General features: G+C 44.2%; 1 protein-coding gene across 2 annotated transcripts in view; it reads left to right on the forward strand.

Annotated features, from left to right (window-relative positions):
- Nucleotides 1-21,761, forward strand: part of LOC148477421 (uncharacterized) — an 87,559-nt gene that overhangs the window by 41,792 nt on the left and 24,006 nt on the right. Inside the window, exons 3-4 of one of the 2 annotated variants that reach the window (XM_088456770.1) lie at nt 17,565-17,752; nt 19,686-19,850. In XM_088456770.1, coding sequence (XP_088312896.1) covers nt 17,565-17,752; nt 19,686-19,850 — 353 coding nt within the window. The remainder of the gene's footprint in view (nt 1-17,564; nt 17,753-19,685; nt 19,851-21,761) is intronic. The other variant, XM_088456771.1, reaches the window with a different exon arrangement.

Genomic DNA, 21,761 nt, shown 5'->3' on the forward strand with positions numbered 1-21,761 from the left:
ATACTACGTTTCCTCTGAGGCACCTGTGGTGCAGCAACTAAAATAAATGTGTAATCCAATGGGAAAGTCAATTAATGTCCGGGTGATAGGTGTGCCCTTTGAGGGGCTTACCTTCCGTAATTTTATACGTTACCTTAAGTCTTGTGTGAAAGACCGGTGTGTGTTCACACCTAATTGCTGCGATGGAACTGGGGATGTGAGGGTAACCTTATGACTAGGTGCCTATCCGTATGTGAACCATACGTGCCCCTACTCTGTCATTAATGGTGTCCTGTGGGACAGTGTGTCACATGCAGCCGCGGCGTCCCATGTGTAAGGCTTACCGGTGGATGTCTTCAGTAGCCGTGCAGTCTTTTCTATCCTTGCGCTGTGTGGGCTGGATAGCAGTGTGTTGGTATGCTCTTAGCAGCTGATGAGTGCAGCCGCACTGACCGGAAGGTGTCCGTCCCTCCGGCTACTGCAAATGGTGTGGCCCGGATGCACGGGTATGCCGGGTGATGTGTCAATAACTGGAGAGAGAGTGGAGAGTCTGCTGGCTACACATGTGCTCAGTGTACTTCCAAAATGTCAAGAATTGTGTATCTCTGCTAGCCCTCCCGAGACAAGTGGTTCTTTCTTAGCTGCAACAAGCACCATATCAATATGTCAGTGCACATAAGTGTTTGTTTCTTCTTCAGGGTCCATAGGGAACCACAGGGATATCATGAGGATATTATGGTTGGAGAGATCCAGGAACCAAACAGTTAAAGCTTCAGCTCCCAGGATGCCTCGGGTCCTCCTCCATATATACCCTGCCCCTAGCCACAGGCCTTCAGTTGTTCGTTTGGTGCAGCAGGATTAAGATGTACCTTTGTAACAAGATACTGCTCAGGCAGTCCTAAGTTTTTATTTTATGTTTTGTTTTATTTCGATGTTTTGGGGTTGGAAGTTCGAAGTGTCTGGGTTAAGAGCATGTACTGCAACTCCATCTACCTCTGCCGTTAACACCAGTAATAAGGCTGGTGATTCCAGCGGGTCAGGGCTGAGCTTGCTAGCAATGCTGCGACCCGTACTGCACCGGAAGCATGGAGATGTCAGGTAAGGCGATTCCTCGTTTATGGTGAATTGCGTGCGGCAGTCTGAGACACATCAGAAGCCGCTGCAGCCAGGACCCGGGATTGTCCGCGCCCTCACTAGACTACCGGGCCTTATCGTCTGATGCTGGGGATCGGCAGCAGATGCATATCTGCGGCCATGAGGCCAGCGTACCCGGCTGGTTGATGCAGTTTAGGGGGGGGGTAGGTACTCCCCGCAGCTCCTCCACCGACACAGACGCAGTCCCTACGAAGGGTTTTGCGCATCTGGGTTGTTTCACTTACCTTCAACGTGTATATGAGACGCTCACGGTCTGCTTCAGTGCGCTGCTGTAGCTGTTGGTCTCAGGAGGGTTTGGGTCAGTCTCCCTTGGTTAAGGTATATAGGCCCTCATTCAGAGCCACTCGCAAACAGCAGTACGCTCGTTGCATTCCGATGTTGAATAACCGCGCATGCGTCGGTGTAACACTGCGCATGTGCGTACGGCAGATTGCGAGCTTTTTTGGTCTCGTTCGTCAAATAGCGTACAGGAAGTGACATGTCAAATGTGATTGACAGAACAGGGCGTTTTTGGGTGTTGACGGGGGTGGAGATGGAAAAACGCAGGCGTGGCGAGGCGTTTTTGGGGCGTACATACATTAGCAGATGCGAGCGTAAAATGTGTTCAGACCGACTCATACGTCACTGGATGATCCTCTTTCCCTTCAAAATGCTCGCACAGCTTAGGGTCTGGATTACTCGACCACATTGGCGATGGCCTTCTCCTCCGTCCCGGGACTCCACGATGTTGTTGCGATTAATCGCGGGAGGGCTGAAAAGCAATTCGTGTTGGATTGAAAACCGGCTTGGTATGTGTTTTGAAATCAGTTTTTTGGGATAGCACAAAACCGTACGCAGGTGGAAATCAGAGCTGCTAATGTCAGGATGACACAATCAATTTGCGTACATTTGTGGGGGTTTATTTTGCCCTCAATTTGGTGGTTAGGGCCTATTGTAACAATAATGTCATCATGTTTTAATTTTCTCACCATTTTATTTTTGCCTCTTGAATTTGCCTCGTTATATGAATTTTTAAACGTTCCTTAAAGAGCCCATTTTTTTTTTTTTTTTTGCCAGTTTTTGCCTTTTGGTCCAGGATTAAATGTAACCCATTTGTACAATAATTTCACAATCCAATGTCAGATTTTTGGTGTCAATTTATTGCTCAAACAAAAAATAAATGAATAAAAAATTTGGGGACATCTTTTTTTGGCAAAGATCTGTCCCAAAATCAAACAAATTGGCCCAACATAACTGTTGACATAAACATACAACAAAAAATTAAAAACATTTCACAAGAAAGGAGAGGGAAGTTTTGACCAGAAAGGAATATGAGCCAAGCACAGAAGGATTGTGGGAAAAGTCACCATTGCTGTCACCGTTTTTTCACCCGTTTGGATGGGGGAGGGAGGGCGCCAGACCGGGTCCGGGATGTTATCGGGCTGGCCTGTCCAGAGGCAGATGTTGTGGCCTCTGGACTAGGCACAGGGCTAGGCACATTTGGAGGATTGGCTGATGTTGTGCCAGAGGTGGAGGATCCTGATGTTCCGGCAGGAAGGGAGGTCGGCTCTACCATGTGCTGGCGAACGAGCTGCTCCAGGGCATTGGCGATGCGGATGTTGGCCCTGGTATTTTCCGCCAGGGCCTGACCAATGGTCACGTTGGCCGCAGCATTTTGCTCCAGGGCCTCAGCCACCCGTAGCAGACTGGCGTCCATCCTCTGCAGAATCTCCGTATGGAAATCCGATTTGAAATTGAGTTCTGTGAGGGACACTGCCTGCGAGGGGGATTGCCCTGGACTGGCTTCTGCAGGGTCCTCAGCCAGATGTACTGGTTCCTCCCCTGCCGAGCCAGCAGAAATTCGGCGGCCAGGCTCCCCTCTGGAGCAGACTCATCCGCCTGTGTCTCTGTTAGGAAAAAAGAGAAAAGACTCACATTAGAATCTACATATTGGCACAATAACATTTCAGAGTTGGTGACATCAAAAGATTTACCTGGGACAACATGAGGAGCCGCAAAGTCTGGCATGTCCGTATCCATGTTGGACACGCCAAACGCCTCCACAGGCTGCACACACCCCTGTGCCAGCTCTTCTAAATCCGTCAACTCCAATGACACGGGTGGGACCCCCACCTGTCCCCCTTGCATGCCTAGCCCTGTCCGCGAGTTTTTGCTTTAGGCGATATTTGAAGTCGCCCCATCTGTGGGAAAAAATGGAAGCCATTATCCTTTTGTTTAAAATGGTGTTTGTTTTTAGGGGGGGCAAGTGTTTACTTACCGCCGTTTGACATCCCGGGCTAGACGGACATAATCACCCACCCTATTGACAGCAACGGCTACCTCTTCCCACATTCTCCCCTTCTGGCTTAGACTCATATTCCTGTCTGCCTGTGGCAGGATGTCCACACACTTCTGTATCAAAACCTCCATCTCCTTTCTTGTGAAATGTGGCTGCCTTTTTTTTCTGGCAGCTTTGGCCGGAATACTGGGCCCAGCAGCCTCTTCCATGTCATCCTCCTCACCTATTTGTGTAAATATTCATATTTCACAAAATCACAACTTGCCCAATCTTATGTTTCAAATTAATCATTGATACAAAATGCATGAAAGACTTACCGCCTGACTCTTGGGCATTGTTTCCCTGGTCTGTCGCCATGTCTGAGGTCCAAACAAGAAATACACCAGAATTTTAATGTGTTTTCGTGACGTATTTATACATGCGTCCTTATTTTGCGGCCGCATCATTGATTGTGCGTTCCTATGATCCCTCCTTAATTTGTGCGGGAAACGAAACACTATTTATGGCTTGGTGTGTCTCGAGTCGAGGTGGCGTTTTTGGATTGTTGGAGGTTACCTTGGCTGGAGTTTCTTGTTTGCGGATAAAGGAGTTGGCGGTTGGAGTTTATTTTGTTTGGTAGATTTGCGTTTTTATTTTCCGTTCTCTTTTTTTTTTTTTTTTTTTTTTTGGCCTCGTTTCTTGATTTGGTAAGTTTTGTGAAGTCTAACTTTTGATCAATTGTTGTCTCATTGTGTTTCTTCTTGTTTTTAATTTTTGGATCCATAATTTCATATATTTTAGCTTTTTATTAATTTCGGACCCAAAGACCTTTTGATTTGGACTCATATATTTGCTCTTGGTAAGTCCATTTTTTTATCTTGTATTTGTGAACTATTTAGCAAATTTTTCTCAGTTTGTATAGTGACTTGTATTTGCGAACTAATTAGCGCATTTTTACTACTTACTATTGTGACTTGTATTTGCGAACTAATTAGCGCATTTTTAAATGCTTATTAATCCTGTAAAAATTTTTGTGGTTGCCCTTTCGCTTTTTTGGCAAACATTTCAACCCATTTTGATGTACTGTGTGCAATGTCGTTTTGCTCTTTTGCCAAATGTGTGTTTCGCATATTTTAAGTTTTTGTCTAGCACAAAATTTAGAAACAAAAATGCACAGAGTGAAATTTGTCAAATTATTTTTGTGATTAATTTCAGTTTGGACGTATCATGACAATACCCCGGCATGTAAGCAGCAATGGATGGTATCATCAAGCTAAGTTGTTTTTAATTTTCTTTTGGGGTGGGTCCAAAGCCTTACATTCCAATCTTGCCATTTCAGGTTGATCTTGGGCGGATTGTTCTGGCCATGCTCCCGGAAGCCGACCAACCTCAATCTCGTCCCAGGCGTAGGCATCGTAGGCATGCAAGGCCCCAGGTATTTCGAACACGTGTCACCCTTTTTGGAATGCCCGATGATGAGGTTTTAAGACGCTACCGTCTTCCTCCCAAAATCATCATAGACACTCTCTCATTAATAGAGAGTGATCTTGAGCGGCAAATTGACAGTCCTACAGCAATACCACCACTTACGCAATTTATGGCGGTGTTACATTTCTGTGCCTCAGGATCGTTTCAAACAACGGTGGGAATAGTGGCGGGCATCTCACAATCCTCCTTTTCCCGGATCCTGAGGGCAGTGATGGAGGCACTTTTCAAGCACCTCCATCATTTTATTCAAATGCCTTTGGATATGGGTGCCCTTAGTGTGGCCAAGGCCAATTTTTACCAAATAGCTGGCTTCCCACACATCATAGGGGTTGTGGATGGTACTCACATACCACTTCAGCCTCCAGCACGGCTGGAGGCCATATTTCGAAACAGGAAACACTATCACTCCCTGAATGTAATGGTGGTATGTGATGCCTCCCTCCAGATCCTGTCCCTGAATGCAAAATTACCAGGAAGTGCACATGACTCCTTCGTCATCCGGCAATCAGGGATATGGCACAAATTAACCAACCTACAAGCTGGTGATGCGTGGCTTCTGGGTAAGTGGAGACCTTTAGTACATAACAATGTTAAGCTGATACACAGTGATCCTGATGTTGTCTATTCTTTTTCACAGGAGACAGTGGATACCCTTGCATGCCCTTGCTGCTCATTCCTTATTTGGCTCCCACACTAGGTCCACAAAGTGAGTTTAATACCGCACTTACAGCCACCAGGCAAGTGGTGGAGCGCTGTATCGGCCTTTTAAAAGGCCGATTCAGATGCCTCCACCGCTCTGGTGGCGAGCTCATGTATTTGCCGGATATGGTTTCGAAAATTGTGGTCCTGTGTGGGATCTTTCACAACATCGCCATAAGGAGTGGTGTTCCAATGCAGCCAGAGGATGCCTTACCTGAGGATGGCCCCCCCGAGGTTGGTCGGAGGTCAGTATGTGGGGGGGCCATACGCGATGATGTGGTGGCCTGATATTTTAGGTAATTATTGATCAAACAACAGTGTGTATACCCAATGTGTTACAGTTTTTTACAGTTCATCTTTTTTTATATTAATTCTTGCACCATCTTCTGTTTGTTTGCATAATCTTTGGCACTCCCACGATGACTACTTCCTGCTATCCTTCAAAAACCTTTCTGTTGAAACTTCGGGAATATATTCTGACACCAATATTGCAACGCCATATTTTTGAAATCATGTGGGCATGGACCTTCGTCAACCAGTTCTTGATTTGTTGTGTGTTTGTTTAGTGTTTTTGGTATGTGGTGTTTTTCTGATTATCACTGTGTGTTTGTTTTGTTTGTGAGTGACCACTTTGTATTTTGATTTCTGTTGTGAATAAATATTTGGAGAGTGTAATTTGTTTCCTATTTGGGCACGTTAGAAGCAAGTGTAAACAAACTCCCAAACGTTCATTTTACCTAAGGGATAACCCAGTAATGAAGCAAGTGGAGCTAAAATGTAATATGTTTTCGGGGTACTAACTAACACAACAAGGAATCGTGTACAATCAGTTGCCTTCGTAAGATTGTCCTAAGCAGTTTGGCCACCAAATAGGAACCTGAAAAATGGTGTAAACTATCATGTTGACCACCACAAAAAAGGAAAATGACATTGGTACTGGGAGGTGTTTCTTGTGCCTGTTTGCATTCAAAATACAACACACAATCTGTAGTGAGATTCTGTGGCAAACATTGCTTGAAGAGTCTACTTATGTCAGTGTAAAGAATCTTGGATTTACTCCAAACGCATGAGACAGAGCTTGATTTAAAACAGATTTATTAAGAAACAATTTGTAAAAAAATAAAAAAATAAACTAATTCCTAAGGAGGACCAACAGATGGTCAAGGCCCTGCATAAGCCATAAGCCCGGTGACCTGCTCCCGCATACGGCCCACACAATTCACAATCTCTTCCCGACGCCTCTGTTCCTCTGTGGGTGACAAAAGTTTGGGGATTAATAAATCGATAATGAAGCAACATTGTAAAAAAACACAAAACAAGCAAACCAAAACTTACAAGCTTGTGGGCCAAAAAAACATTACACGGATAAAACCCAGCACCCCAAAATGTCTAAGGGCAAAAATACAAGGGCCCTAAAAAAAGGCACACAGGTGTGATATGTGTATGGTGACATCAGCAGGAACAGGTAAAGACAACCCCCAAAAATACCCTAAGGCGACAAAAAGTCAAAAAAAATGGGGACGACACATGATTACATACAAACAGTTTGTGGTGTCCAAAATAAACTTTAAAAACATACCGTTCTCCAAAACGACAGAGCCAGAAGCCACTCCCTGGACCACCTCGGAGGTGGCTACATTCCCCAACCCGAGGGGCAAGGTGTTTTCGGGATCCTGGGAGGGGGTATTTGGAGGAGGGACGGATGGAGGAGAGGGGGAATTGGGCTGGAGAGGAAGTAGGCCTGAAATTTCGGCCACAGGGTCTGGGGAGGAGGGGGTAATAGAGGAATTGGGGGTTGGAGAGAGGGGCCGGGACCGGCGTCTTGTGTGGCGATGCCGCCGTAGTGTTTGCTGTGCCCCTAAAAAAATGACAAAAATATTGTGGTTAGTTTCAACAGGAAACCAAAAAAAATAAATAAATAAAAAAAAAAAAAAAAACACAATAGGACAGACATGAAAACATGCACATGCAGATATGACTACAATGACTCAATAGGACAGACATGAAAACATGCACATGCAGATATGACTACAATGACTCAATAGGACAGACATGAAAACATGCACATGCAGATATGACTACAATGACTCAATAGGACAGACATGAAAACATGTACATGCAGATATGACTACAATGACTCAATAGGACAGACATGAAAACATGCACATGCAGTTAGGGCCCACAAGATAAACTTGAAAACCACAGTCCAGAACACTTACTTTCCGCAATCTGCATGCGAAAGCATGCCAGCAAGCGGGGCGTCCGCCGGTGCAGGTCCGACCACCTGCGCTCCAGCTGGCCAATATGTCGGCGTGAGCCGAAGGAGCGCAGGCGTCAATGTACCTCCGCATATGCGGAATGCTTGCGCCTATTGGAGATGGGTGGAGGCTGACTGGTGATCCTCCTGTCCATCACCTCCGTCAGCACCAGCAGTTCGCGCCTGGTGAATGCGGCGGATCTCATGATGGCAATGGTGTTTTTTTGACAAAATATTTTTAATAAAGCACCCCAAAAAAATTTGATTGGCTAATGTATTTGGGAAATTAACAGGACAAATTCTATTGGTTAGTGTATGAGTCATGTGTTCGACAGGGCCACAAATCTCTTGAGAGTTATGATAGGCTTGATGCAGTGACATGCGTAAGCAAATTTAAATAAAGAAATGAACCACAGAAAAATTGTGGGGAGACAAACAAATAGAACAATTGTTTAATTGGGGCTAACATGTCTTTTGAACAATAAAAGCGAAGGTTTCAGCCGTACGTATTCTGCGAGCAAATACAAACACGGACAAGATTAAAGTTTATTGCATTGTGTTGAAAAAAAACAAACAATTAAGCTAATTGATACATTGATTGGCATGATACGATTGAGGGAGGTAGGCCGAAAAAACGAGCAGGTAATCGGAATCTGACAGTCCCACTTCCGGTTTGTACTTGTGCGTGCGTTCCCTTCAAGCCATTTCGGGGATGTACGCTCGCTATTTGGCACGCTCGTTAGTCAGAGGAGGGGTCGCCTGAGTTTGGGGCGGATTTTTAGCTGCGTAGGAAAATACGAGCGAGTGCTTGAATTTAAATATTTTTTTACGTATGCCGAACGTGCGTACGCCCACTTGCGAGTGGGTCTGAATCAGGGCCATAGTGCTCTATATCCTACCATTCCTGGTGTTTGCGTAGTTGATTTAGAGTCGATTGTAATTATAATACATATGCATTGTATGTGACTGTCTGCTAGCTGCTGTATTGACACTGGCCGTTATTTTTGTCTGTCAATTATAACTATCACTGTTTTTTCTCTCCATCTTCTTGGGGTGGAGGTTTTTCTTTGAATATTTCACATTCATTATGATTTTATAAAGGCTGTCACATAACATTGTATTTATTACCTTTTATTGAACATGTCAAAAGATAAAGGGAAACAGGAGGGGGGGGGCCCTGTGCTGGTTTCATGTAAATCATGTATGGCCTGTTTGTCCCCTCAGGAGGTAAAGGATGGTTTGTGTGTTGTCTGTTATAAAGAGCCACCTCACCAGTCCAGTTTACCTGTCCCTGGACAACAGCCATCTTGGGAATCCTCTTTGTCACAGGTAATGAAGCAGTTTGTGGATCATATGGCTGCTTCCACAATGGATGGAGTGTCCACAGCATGCCATGTTTGCACCTCCTATGCATCCTTCCTGGAAGGATGTTTAAGGCCATTCTAGTCAGAGTATGGCACCATCTAATGTTGATAGCAGACCGCTAGTTACTAAGGCACCTAAGCGCCTTGTTTTATCAGTCTGCCCAATATATGGATTCAGATGCATCATCAGAGAAATCAGGTGATGTGCAGGGTTCTTCTTCAGGGTCTAGCTCGAGGGAGGACCATCCGTCCACAGTGGATTTTCCTTCTTTTGAGGGTAGTTAAATCAATCCTAGATATTTGGGATGACGAACCAGCTCATAGTAAGAAGGCTCCAGTGTTTAATCACAACCGGAAGGTGTTCAAAACGGAGTTTCTAGTATCTGAACAGCTCACTGAGCTTATGGATGAGGCATGGGGTAACCCTGACAAATGAGTTTGTGAATAAGAGAATAACATTGTTGTATTCTTTCCCAGCTTCTGTATGTAGTAAGTGGGAGGTACCTCCTACTGTGGATGCTCATGTGATGCTTTTAATCAGAAATGCTACATTACCTATTCTGTCAGCATCTTCTCTGATGGATTCCACAGATAGAAAAATTGAAGCATGTCTTAAAACAATATTTTCATCAGCTGGAGCTGTTACTCGTCCAGCCTCCGAGAAAGATTCTTAGAACACAGGAGGAATATTCTGATACAATCTCTTACAAAGTGTATCGAGGCATTTTGTAGAAAAACATGGGGGAGATGTCACTTTCTTAAGAGTAACAGGACTTGATGTAATTTCATCCATGCTAAGAAACTTGGGAACGATATAGGACATTGTGTAAACAAGCAGTCTTCTGGATTTTTAATATGAACAGCTTGTTCCCTGATGGCCTAAATCAGGGGTGGGGAACCTTTGTCTGCTGAGGGCCATTTTGTTACATATAACATTATTCACGGGCCCAGTGCAGGCCACGTTCCCTCCGTGTGATGTCACATGGGGGCAGGGCCACAATCGCCATTGATTACAGCAATGCCAACAGCATCTTGAGGATGCTCCAGGTAGCTGTAAGGGCAGCAGTATGACCGTCTGAAGCGTCCTAAGGACACTCCATGTGGCACTGCTGCATAGATTCTGGCTGCAGGGTGCCATTCTAGGCATACTGCTAGCCAGATGAGGCTAGCAGAAAAGAGCTCAGAGGGCCAGACCAAATTGTTCCGGAGCCTTATACGGCCCCCGGGCCTGAGGTTCCCCATCCCTGGCCTAAATGAACAAATTGAATTAAATACTGTTTTCTGAAGTATGTGATTAGAACCTCGATCTCCCTAAGAGTCAAGCTAATATATGAGCACCCACTTTTTTAGATACTCCATATTCTATTTTTCTACATGAATTTATCCTTTCTCTCTCTCTCTCTCTCTCTCTCTCTTTTTTCTTTTTTTTTTTTTCCTTTCCCTTCCCTCCCAGATTTTTTGTTTGATTACACATACTTCGGTCCTTTGTTCATTAAGGAAAATATGTTACAGAGGGCCTATTCATGCCAATTATATTTGCATTTATTTTTTCCTTTTGATTTATCTGTTCTTTTTTCCTCCAAGTTATATACCTTTACAAATATCTGTGATATATGCAGAATATATACACCAAATATTTCTGATCCCTTTGCCCATAATTGTTATAGTTAGTTCACTGTGTGCTTATATTAGCATAGAAGGTGAATGGAATAGTGGGCCTGATTCAGAGCCGCTCGTAAGCGGCCGCTCGTTCGCTCTGAGCGATGTTCACACAACTGTGCATGCGTATGGTTCGCAATGCGCATGTGCAAACCAGTCATTTCGGTCGGAAATTGTGCGCTCGTAAAACAACGAGGGGCTGCTAATTTGATTGACAGAATGTACCGTTTGTGGGTGGTAACAGGGGAAGGTGCTTGAAAACGGGGGAGTGGAGATCCGAACGCAGGCGTGCCTAACTGTCAAAACGGCGTTTAAGGGGAGTGCATAATTAGTAAAGGAGTGTCATCGACTACGTCACTTGGTTGTCTTTTAGCCTGAACTGCTCGCAGTGATAGCGGGAAGTAAATCCTACCACAAGCACTGTGAGCAGTTCAGATGCCTTTCGATGTTCCCGATTAATCTAATAAATAACGGAGATGACGTGTGATGCGAACGACAAAGAGGCGTCTTTACAAAATAGCGAGCGCATTTTTCAGATGCTCGCTCAGACATCAGGCGTCAACACACCGCAAAGAGCGAGCGCTCAATTTAAATATCCGGCCCCTTTTTAAGAACGAGCGTCCGCAAATAGCGTCCGGGTCTGAATCAGGCCCTCATTTCCCATGGGGGTAGAAGATATAGAAGTTGTGTTTATATACAGGTATATTCCCTCTGAATTGGCTTTTGCAATTTAGAATGTGAGCTACACATATATGTTATATAACTTCTGTCAATAAGGGATTAAGGGCCTGATTCAGAACCGCTCACGAGCGCTGAGTGCTCACAAGCGGGTCGATGTTGCCCGCATGCGCACGACAGAGGCGGCTCTGTAGTGCGCATGCGCGAGACCCGAATAACGATGGCCAAGCCGTCGTTATGGGTCTCGCACCAAAGTGGGCGTGCTGTCGATGGTGATTGACAGCACGCCCCCTTTGGTTGGTGTGCTGGGGGCATGGCTGCCCAGACGCAGGCGTTCCCATGGGAACGCCTACCGTCTGGGGCCAGCCCAACTGACATCACAAGTGATGTCAGTGGGAGTGCTTTTGGCTCTGATAGAGCCAAAAGCACTCCAGGGCTTGCGGCAGACGAGACCCTACCACAAGGGTCTTGTCGCAAGCCTGATGGTCGCGATGGTCTTGACCATCGCGACCATCATTTTGGCCGCTCGCTATAGCTGTGGGTGGTCACCCACAGCTATGCGAGCGGCCAGGAGGCCGCTCTAAAAAGTAAGAGGGACTGCCCTGAATCAGAGCCTAAGAACCTTATGCTTGCATACCCGACTAAATCAATGTGGAGGAATCTTGAATTAAGGTGCCTATACATTCATGATCCTTTCTGACGGATTTCTCTGCAGAGAATATGAAATACGTATTTACATCCTCCCACAAAAAGGGGTTAAAAATTAACTTGTGGATAAAAAGGTTATCTGAATGTGAAAAGTCTGCCTTATAAAATGAAACAGACTTGGAATCCATAAGATTATTTTTATAAAACATGCTCATTTCTAACGAATATTTATACCTAAACATTGTCATTATGAACTCATGCACTGGAATTTAGTATGCAATATGAATATTGTTTTTGTTTGGTGTCGTTTTTATAAATCAAGTTAATGGTACATATACCCTGTCTCCTTTTGAAATCTCAATACTACTACAAATGATTACACTCAAATCAATGGTCTTAATTAAATAACAGCTGTTCTTCATGCAGCCAATTAAGAATGCTATTTAATACATGGACATGCTAACCACTCATTCACCTTGAAAAAGATGTCCTAGAGACGTTGAAATGCGTAGGTGTTGTGCCTGCATCACTGCGTTCCTGTGGACACGGCTCATCCTTGCCATTTACCTGCATTTGGAAGACTTTATGACCACCTGACGGTCCTACCTGGCCACGGGTGTGACACTGATCCACCGCCTGCTCACAAACCAGAGCTGAGAACTGAGCTACTGGGCGAGCTCCATTACAGCACTTCTGTCACTCACTGCAGAGCGACACACCGGCACAAGATGGACCTATCGATTGCGCTCCCGTGCATACCAACAAGTAACCAGCTGGAGCTGTAGCAGATTTGGAGCACAGCTCCCACTACCGCTGACACACGCAGCATCAGGAGCATCCTAATGCCAGTCACCGGCATGAGACCTTCCCCGCTGGTCAGGTTGAGCGTATCTCTATCTGGGCTGGAATTTCACATCAAACACCAGCCCCTACTACATGCTCCCTACACATACAGGACAGGAGCCTGCAGGTAATAACAATTACTGAAAGGATATTCTTTACTCATCATATGGGTTCTTTTACCCTTCATTATTAACTCAGTGACTTTGTTAAAAAGACTATTTACACTTTCCTGGAGGAAAGAAAGTAACTAATATTGAGCCACATCCAGGGATCACGCAGTGAATGCTACATGTTTAAATTACTAATGAAATCCTTCAAGATTATTATCTATTTTATTTGTGTTTGTTTATTGTCTTTGTGACATTGCTGATAATTTCTGTTTCATTGTTTTCAATATAAATAAATGTTTTATACATAGATCTGATACCTTGATCTGAGTGTAATAAGTGATACCTCCATACTCTGTGGCTGCGTTCTCGTTATATATATGTACTTATTTTTATGAGGATGACTACCTCATTCAGCCACACTGAGATTGGAAGGATTTTTTAACTGTTTTAACTCCTTAGCGCCTGGGCTTCATTTCTGGTTACTCGTCCAGCTATGGCTGGAGCCTGGGTAGCCAAAGCTATTGGAGAATGGATGGGGGCATTGGAAGATTCTCTACCAAATGCTACCAGAGAACAGATGACTTATATCTCCCACATACGGGAAGCGGCTTCCTATCTGGGAGGAGCAGCAGTAGATGCTGAAATTTTAGCTTCTAAGGCATCAGCAGCTTCAATAGTGGCACGCAGGGCCCTTTGGTTAAGATCCTGGAAAGCTGATACAGGATCAAAGAAGGCGCTGGAAGTTTTACCTTTCTATGAAAAAAGTACTTTTTGGAGAAGAGTTGGATAAAATAATAGCTACTCTGGCGGCTTCAAAGTGAGCAGGTCTGCCATCTACAGCAACTATAAAGTCTAGGCAGGTTTCTTTCTGGTCCTTCCGTCCTCAGGGACAAGCAAGGGAACAGTCTTTCTCTAAGCCGACTAGTTTTCGCAAGACAACAGGGCAACAAACTAAAAGGTCTGGCCCGACAAGACATCCATCTTCTAAACTGGACGACAAACCCTCAGTCTGATGGGGCGGGCCTCCTCCTGGGGGATCCCAGGGTGGGAGGCCGACTTCTTCAGTTTGCGGATTACTGGCATCAAATAACAGTTACCTGGGTCCAAGAAGTAGTCTCTCAGGGGTATTCCCTCACTTTCTCTCAAGAGTATGCCCTCACTTATAGTAGGGATCCTCCCCAGAAGTTTATTTGCACAGATCCTCCATCAGATGCGGGCAAGGCCTTGGCCCTTCAGGAATCTATTCAATCCCTGCTGTAGGTGGGGGTAATAATCCCGGTTCCTGTGTCGCAAGAGGGAAGGTGTTATTATTCCAATCTATTTCTGGTTCAGAAACCGAATCTCTGGTCAATTATTTTGGCAATGGAGCCGGGGGATTACATGGTTTCCCTGGACATTCAGGATGCATATCTGCATGTTCCCATTATACCATCCCACCAACAATTTTTACGGTTTACTGTCCTTCAGCAATATTACCAATTGCAGGCTCTACCCTTTGGCCTATCTGTGGCTCCCCGGGTATTTACCAAAATATTGGCAGTCATGAAGGCCTATCTCAGGCGTTAGGAATTCAGAATTCTGCCATATCTGGACGACCTTCTGATATTGGCGCAGACTTCAGTTGTTTTATAAAACCATCTTCAAGTGACCATAGCCTGCTTACAAAAGCACGGCTGGATCATCAGTTGAAAGAAATCATCACTTTCTCCAACACAGCAGATGATACATCTGGGAGCTCTTCTGGATTCTCAGGCACAGGCTGTTTCTGCCAGAGGACAAGATTGTGGCCCTATTGTTGCGAATACACAAGTGAAGAGTATCCATTCTGATAGCAATGCAAAGGCCTGGGATGGAACTGTGCATACCCCACCTTTTGACATGGTGGGGCATGCGCAGTTCCATCCCAGGCCTCTGCAAAAATTGATTCTCTCCAAATGGAATGCAGTATCATCTAAAAAGGTTCCTAGAGGATCCTTCTGCTCTATGGCAGGCCAGTCCAGATCCAGTCCGGTAGTGCAGCTACAGTGGCCTACCTAAATCATCAGGGAGGCAAGAGAAGTTATGCAGCCATGAAAGAAGTGACAAAGGTTCTGATTTGAGCAGAACGTCATCTTCCGGCCATCTCGGCAATATTCATACCGGGAGTACTCAATTGGGAAGCAGACTTCCTAGGTCACCAGGACATACACGCCGTAGAGTGGTCTCTCCATTCAGGAGTGTTTCAGCTCCTGGTAAACAAATGGGGTCTACCAGAGATAGATCTCATGGCGTCATGTCACAACCACAAGGTCCCCATCAGCAGCCTTCGTGGACGCACTAGCAGTAAGATGGGTTTTCAAGCTGGCGTATCTCTTTCCTCTTGGCCCAGACATCATTGGTGCACCGACATATAAAATCTATAAATAGACAATCCGTATTCTCTTCCTCTATGGAAGGATCTGCTAAGGTAGGGTAGGGTTCCTGCTGGCATCCAGACTTACCTCTTCTGGCTTTGATGGCCTGGCTCTTGAATCTTTCATCCTAAAAGTGAAAGGTTTTTCCAGTTCTGTAATTAAAACGATGTTTAGGGCATGGAAGCCTGTCTCTGCCCGCATCCATTACAGAGTTTGGCATTCTTTTGGTCAATGGTGTTCCCATAGGAAGTATGATACTAAGGTGTTAATTTCAGGATATTGGCTTTTCTTCAGGCGTGTTTAAACAGTGGTCTCCGCCTGGCCACTTTGAGAGTGCAGGTTTCTGCACTGTCAGTCTGGTTCCAGAGGAAGATTGCCTCATTACCAGATGTTAGAATTTTTTTCCAAGAAGTTCTGCAAGTTCAGCCTCCTTTTATTCCACCAGTAGGACCATGATATTTGTCTTCAGCACTTAAAGGGCTACAAGCACCCCCATTTGAACCTCTGGACTCTGTAGATTTGTAATGGTTGACAGCAAAGACACTGTTTCTCCTCGGTATCTCTTTTGCATGCAGAGTCTCTGATTTGGCAGAGCTTTCTTGTCGCTCCCCATTTTTGATTTTTCACCAGGATAAAGCTGTTCTTCGTACAAGGGAGGGTTACCTTCCTAAGGTAGTATCCTGTTTTCATGTAAATAAAGAAATTGTAGTTCCAGCTTTTCAGGCTCCAGATCTTTCTGTATGTGAAGCCCCCCTGAATGTAGTTCGTGCTCTCCGTATTTATGTGGAGCATACAAACTCTGTTAGAAAATCATATGCTCTTTTTGTATTATATGGTTTTCACAAATGAGGATGGCCAGCTAGCAAGCAGACTCTGGCGAGATGGCTACGCATGACTATCTCTCAGATGTACACACAGGCTGATCTCCCTGTCCCAAACACAGTGACAGCACATTCTACTCAGTCTGTAGGGCCATCGTGGGCATTTAGTCGTGGTGCCTCCGCTGAACAGTTGTGTAAGGCAGCCATATGGTCTTCTGTCCACACTTTTGTTAGGTTCTGTGCCTTTGATACTTTTGCCTCTCAGGATGCTTCCTTTGGGCAACAAGTTCTCCTTTCTGCTTAGGAGCGTCCCCCACCCTAGGCGAACTGCTTTAGGACATCTCAGGCTAGGGGCGGGGTATATATGGAGGAGGACCCGAGGCATCCTGGGAGCTGAAACTTGAAATGTTTGGTGCCTGGATCTCTCCAACCATAGTATCCCTTTGGACCCTATGGACCTCAAAGAAAAGGAGTTATCTAGGTAAGTCTACCATAACTCTAATTTTATTATTAAACTGTCCTGTCAGTATTATTAATGTGTGACAATACTACAATGAAACAACAGCTTGATGATGCAATCTGAATTACACTTGCCGACTTTCCAAAGGGTGAAGGAGCAGATGGGCGAGGGGCATGGCTGGCACTCTCATAATCAGAACCTCCCCCCACTCTAAATGCAGCACATTGTGTAGGGGGCAGAGCTACAATTCTAAGCATGTTGGCCCTGCCCCCCCCCTACACATCATTGGTATTTTATATCAGGGGGTGGGGCTGGAATAATGCAATTCAATGTGAATTGTGCCATCCAACTGCCCACATGCCTACTTCAGTCGGGAAGTAGGTGGCACCAGGAGACTGGTCAACTCTGGAGACCCCCCCCAAATTAGGGACACTACCCGGAGCTTCTGGGAGAGTTGGCAATATGACCTGAATGCAAGTGGTTTGAGTATGGACAGTTATGGTTATTTACAGTATATTATGGTAATATAACCAGATTTGGAGGTCCAAAAATGACAGATCAGACAATGAGAAGGCAAAACCCTATATTTACTGAATGCCTGCAATATAAGCTATGTCTAGCATATACTTTAACCAGATACTAAACAACATTATGCAGAAATGTTTAAACTTAGAATTAATACAGTTGTAGTTAATTTAATCATTGTTTTTTTTTAACTTATTCCCACAAAATGTTTAATATGTTTATTTACAGATGCCACTAATGCTGACAGTGTAAAAGGAACCGTAGCCCAAGTTGAAAAACATCTGAATGGCTCTGGGTTAAATTTGCTAATAAACAATGCTGGGATAATGTCACGTGTAGACTTGGAAAACGTGGATTGTGATGACATGATCAATGTGTTCAAAACTAATGTGGTTGGGCCCCTGCAAGTAAGCCAGGTACTAATCTAAGCCATAATTACTTACTTTTTAATGGTGCTCTCTGAAAGGGGGAGGTGCGGGAGGACATGGTGCTGCAATTCACATCATCGTGTTCTAGCCCCCAGCCCAGCGGCGTATTGCCATGATATAGCTACTGTATATTTATTGCAGCATATTCTATTTTAATTTATATTATTTTCTGTGATATATGTAGAGATAAGTCTTATTAAAAATAGTATGAAAACAGGCTGTGTGATCCCATACTGTATTTACTTTCACATAGTTTGGTCTAGTTCAAACCTGTTCCCTAAAATTGTATAGACTGCTTCTCCCAATTATAGCAATATCAAAATATCTGATGGGACAATTCAATTAAACATGATGTATCACCAACCATGAAACCTTGTCTAATTAAATAAGTATAAGAAACAGTGGTAGAATTAGATAAAAATACTTGATAGAGTAAAAAAAAATGAATGAACTCTCATATAAAAGAAAAGCATGATACGCAGAATAAATTACATATACAGTAATTAAAGAAATAAACCATAAGATTGATGTATATGATTAATTAAATATGCAATTGCAGAGGACCACTATCAGGAATCCGTAGGTAACTGTGTATGGCAGTTGAGAAATCAGTCGCTGGCGGACCAGCTGCTAATAGAGTATATTTAATAAAATAAAGTATTTGTTGAAATAAATTGACTTACCAGCCAGATATTGTTCAGTATTAGAATTACCAAATAGATAAGGTAGTAAGTCTGTGCAGTCCATTTAGCAATGGTAGCCTCTTACTGGTTAAGATGGAGATCTGCAACAAACCGGTCTGCAAGAGACGATGGCAGACTTATAGTTCAATTATAAGGTCCACGTAAGGTAGGTGCTTGATGCATTTCACTATGGTAAATGTCGACAGCTTCCTCATTTAATAAACAATCATACAAAATAAAAGAATGTTACTGTGTGTCATGCTTTTCTATTATCTGAGTGTTTATTAAACTTATTTTTGCTCTATCAATCTGTTTGATATTAAACAGTTTTATCTAATTTTAGTGCGGTTTCTGATACTGTATTGAGTCTTCAGTCTGGAGGTTAATACCCTCCCTTAACAGCTGCATCCACCTCTCCTGGTAGTGCTTCAATTGGGTTACCCCTGTTTCATCAAGCCATAGGCTGCATACATATATGCCTATAACAGCAGGCATCTTTATTGCAAGTGTTCCTGGGAAAAAATTTAGATGTTGCTGGATGCAATGTACCGTTCCTGAGATGTTGCTGGAAACAATATACCGTTCCTGAGATGTTGCTGGATGTGATGTGCTGTTCCTGAGATGTTGCTGGACGCGATGTGCTGTTCTTGAGATGTTGCTGGACGTGATGTGCTGTTCCTGAGATGTTGCTGGACGCAATGTGCCATTCCTAAATGTAACATTATGGGCGTCTCATTAATTTGAATCAGCCCCTTAGTTTGATGTAGTTCTAGGAACCAGGAAAAAAAGGACACAATAATTGTTCCCTCTTGTGTTTGTTTGTGCAGTAGCAAATAAAGGGGGGTTCCTCACACATTGTATTACCTCTGCTATTGTACTGACACCATTTTATTTTTAGATAGCCCCGCAATTAGCATATCACCAGGAATTGGGCTGAACATCTCTAATTATTGAGGCATGTTAAGCACTTTTCCAGGCACAATGCTTATTGTGTGGATATCTAATTCAGTTGAATAGGTGTTGGCATTTAGCAGTGTTAATACAGGTGTGCAAAGACAACTCACACTTAATTGAACCTCTCCTAATTGTTTTGCCAGCTTAGCCTACCTATCTATCTATGTAATTTTAAAAAGGCCTCACACAAGTCATTTCTGTTTCAATAATTAAAGTGCAATAGGACATTTGCCTGTATAAAGTAAAGAATGTCCTGTCTGAATTGTATTTTTATTTATATTTAGGCTTTTTATCCATTGCTGAAAAAATCTGCAGCAGATCTTGCACATGAGACGTTAGGTTGCAGGAGGGCTGCGCTGGTCAATATGTCTTCTGTGCTGGGTTCTATTGAAAAAACCTCTATAACCTTTGACGTATCCAAACAAGTAATATCCTACAGAATCAGCAAGGTACAGTCTATAGTGGAGTTTTAGTTACTTACAGAGAAACTATCCTGAGGAACTTGTGAAGGGGAAACATTTAAAATTATTTTAATATGACCATAGGTTAGTTGAAGATTTAAATTAGTACCTTTTCTGGTACTAAAGTATTCACACTATGTCAAATGAAAGATTACTATCTTGGATTACCATTAAATAATTTTTTACCTTAACAAGGGTTATTTAGTAAATATAAGGGGTACTAAGAATCGTGTCTGGTTGAGTTTTTTTTTTTTTTTCAACTCGATTAGCATCGACAAAACTCGGGTGACTTGAGGCTTCTGAAACTCACAAATTTGCTGAGAGTGAAGCAGATCGAGATATCTCCCCTGAGTAGTAAGTTTAGATGAGATTATTCACCCGAGATTGCAGTGTTTTCTCTCTGCCAAACTCTCCCGAACAATCAGTGAGATATGTGAAGGCTGCTTATGTGGTCAGTTAAATGTATAAAAAAAAAGACGTAGGGTCCCCCCCAAAGTAGACAACACTGCTCAGCCAGTCCTAGTTCCTAAAATTACGGGGGAAAAAACATTTAGCTTTCCCCTGTAATTTAGGAACCAGCACCTGGCTGCAGGGCCAGTCCTGTTTTTAATTATAGGGAGAAAATTAAGCGTAGGGGTCCCCCTTTATATGTAGCGGCTGGTTACACATGGGTCCCAGCCAATAAGCGGCCGCTATATGTTAAGCGGCCTCTGATTGGCTGGCAGGCCGTGGGGTTTCCCGAAGTGGCCCGGCAAATGTCACTCGCGATGTATTGGTATATGTGACAACACATATACCAATACTTGTCCGCATGGAACGGGTCACTTGTTTGTTTTTTTTGGCCAAGTCCGGGGATGCTACGTAGACCAGCGCAAGGATAGCGTTGAGTATGGGATCTTTATTCCAGGTACTCCCATTGGATTCTACATGGAGAAGTGGACGTGAACAGCTGGCAGCAGGTAAGTGCGTGAGTGGGATAGGTGTATGTATTAAGGTTTTACTGTATACGGTGTGTGTACTGTGGATATTTATCTATTTATTTTACAGTGGGGATACGGATACCGGCCGCCTGCTGGCACTTGTAGTTCCACTGTAAAATACAATAGTTTTGAACTATTTTCACCATTATTACCCCCGTACCCACAACCCAGGGGTGCGGGAAAGAGCCCCGGGGTTCAACCTAAGCCTGGGGTGTCGGGAAAGAAGGGGCCCCTTCTTGGGAGGGGGCCCTCACCTCCCCTGAGATCATCGGCTTGGGGTGCTAATGCTTTGGCTGGGGAGATCCAGTGATAGGGTCTCCTATCACTGGTCGGTTTAGGTCCGGTTCTGGTCTTACATATAGGGTGACCCCTACGCATTTTTTTGTCCCCCTATATTTAAAACCAGGACTGGCCCAGCAGCCAGGTGCTGGTTCCTAAATTACGGAGGAACCCTAAATGTTTTTTCCACCGTAATTTCTCCTTCATCCACTAGGGGACACTGGAGCTTCATGACAGTAGAGTATAGACGGACTGAGTAGAACCTGGCACTTTAAAAATCTAAAAGTGTGACTGGCCCCTCCCCCTCTATACTCCATCCATCAGCCCGTTTTTAGAATGTGCCCGAGAAGAGCCAGTGCACATGAGGCTGTCTCCAGCACTATAGTTATATTTGATATTATATGATTTTTAACAAGCAAGCATGAGGACAGGCAGACTGCTGCTGTGACAGTCTGCCTGCATCGCGGGAGGCCTGTGTCCAGTTACCCTTATGAAGGGGTCTCTAATAACTTATTGATTCCACAGACTCAGCGGGGCTCACAACAGCTGAAACCAGCTTGTGTCCGGGTCCCCGCACCCTCCCCTTGCTGCCCAGCACTCTGGCCGCAACAGCAAATGTGAGTATTGCACACCTCTCCTG

This window comes from Taudactylus pleione, unplaced genomic scaffold (assembly GCF_031769625.1).
Source record: "Taudactylus pleione unplaced genomic scaffold, aTauple2 ptg000717l, whole genome shotgun sequence".
Classification (NCBI taxonomy): Eukaryota; Metazoa; Chordata; class Amphibia; order Anura; family Myobatrachidae; genus Taudactylus; species Taudactylus pleione.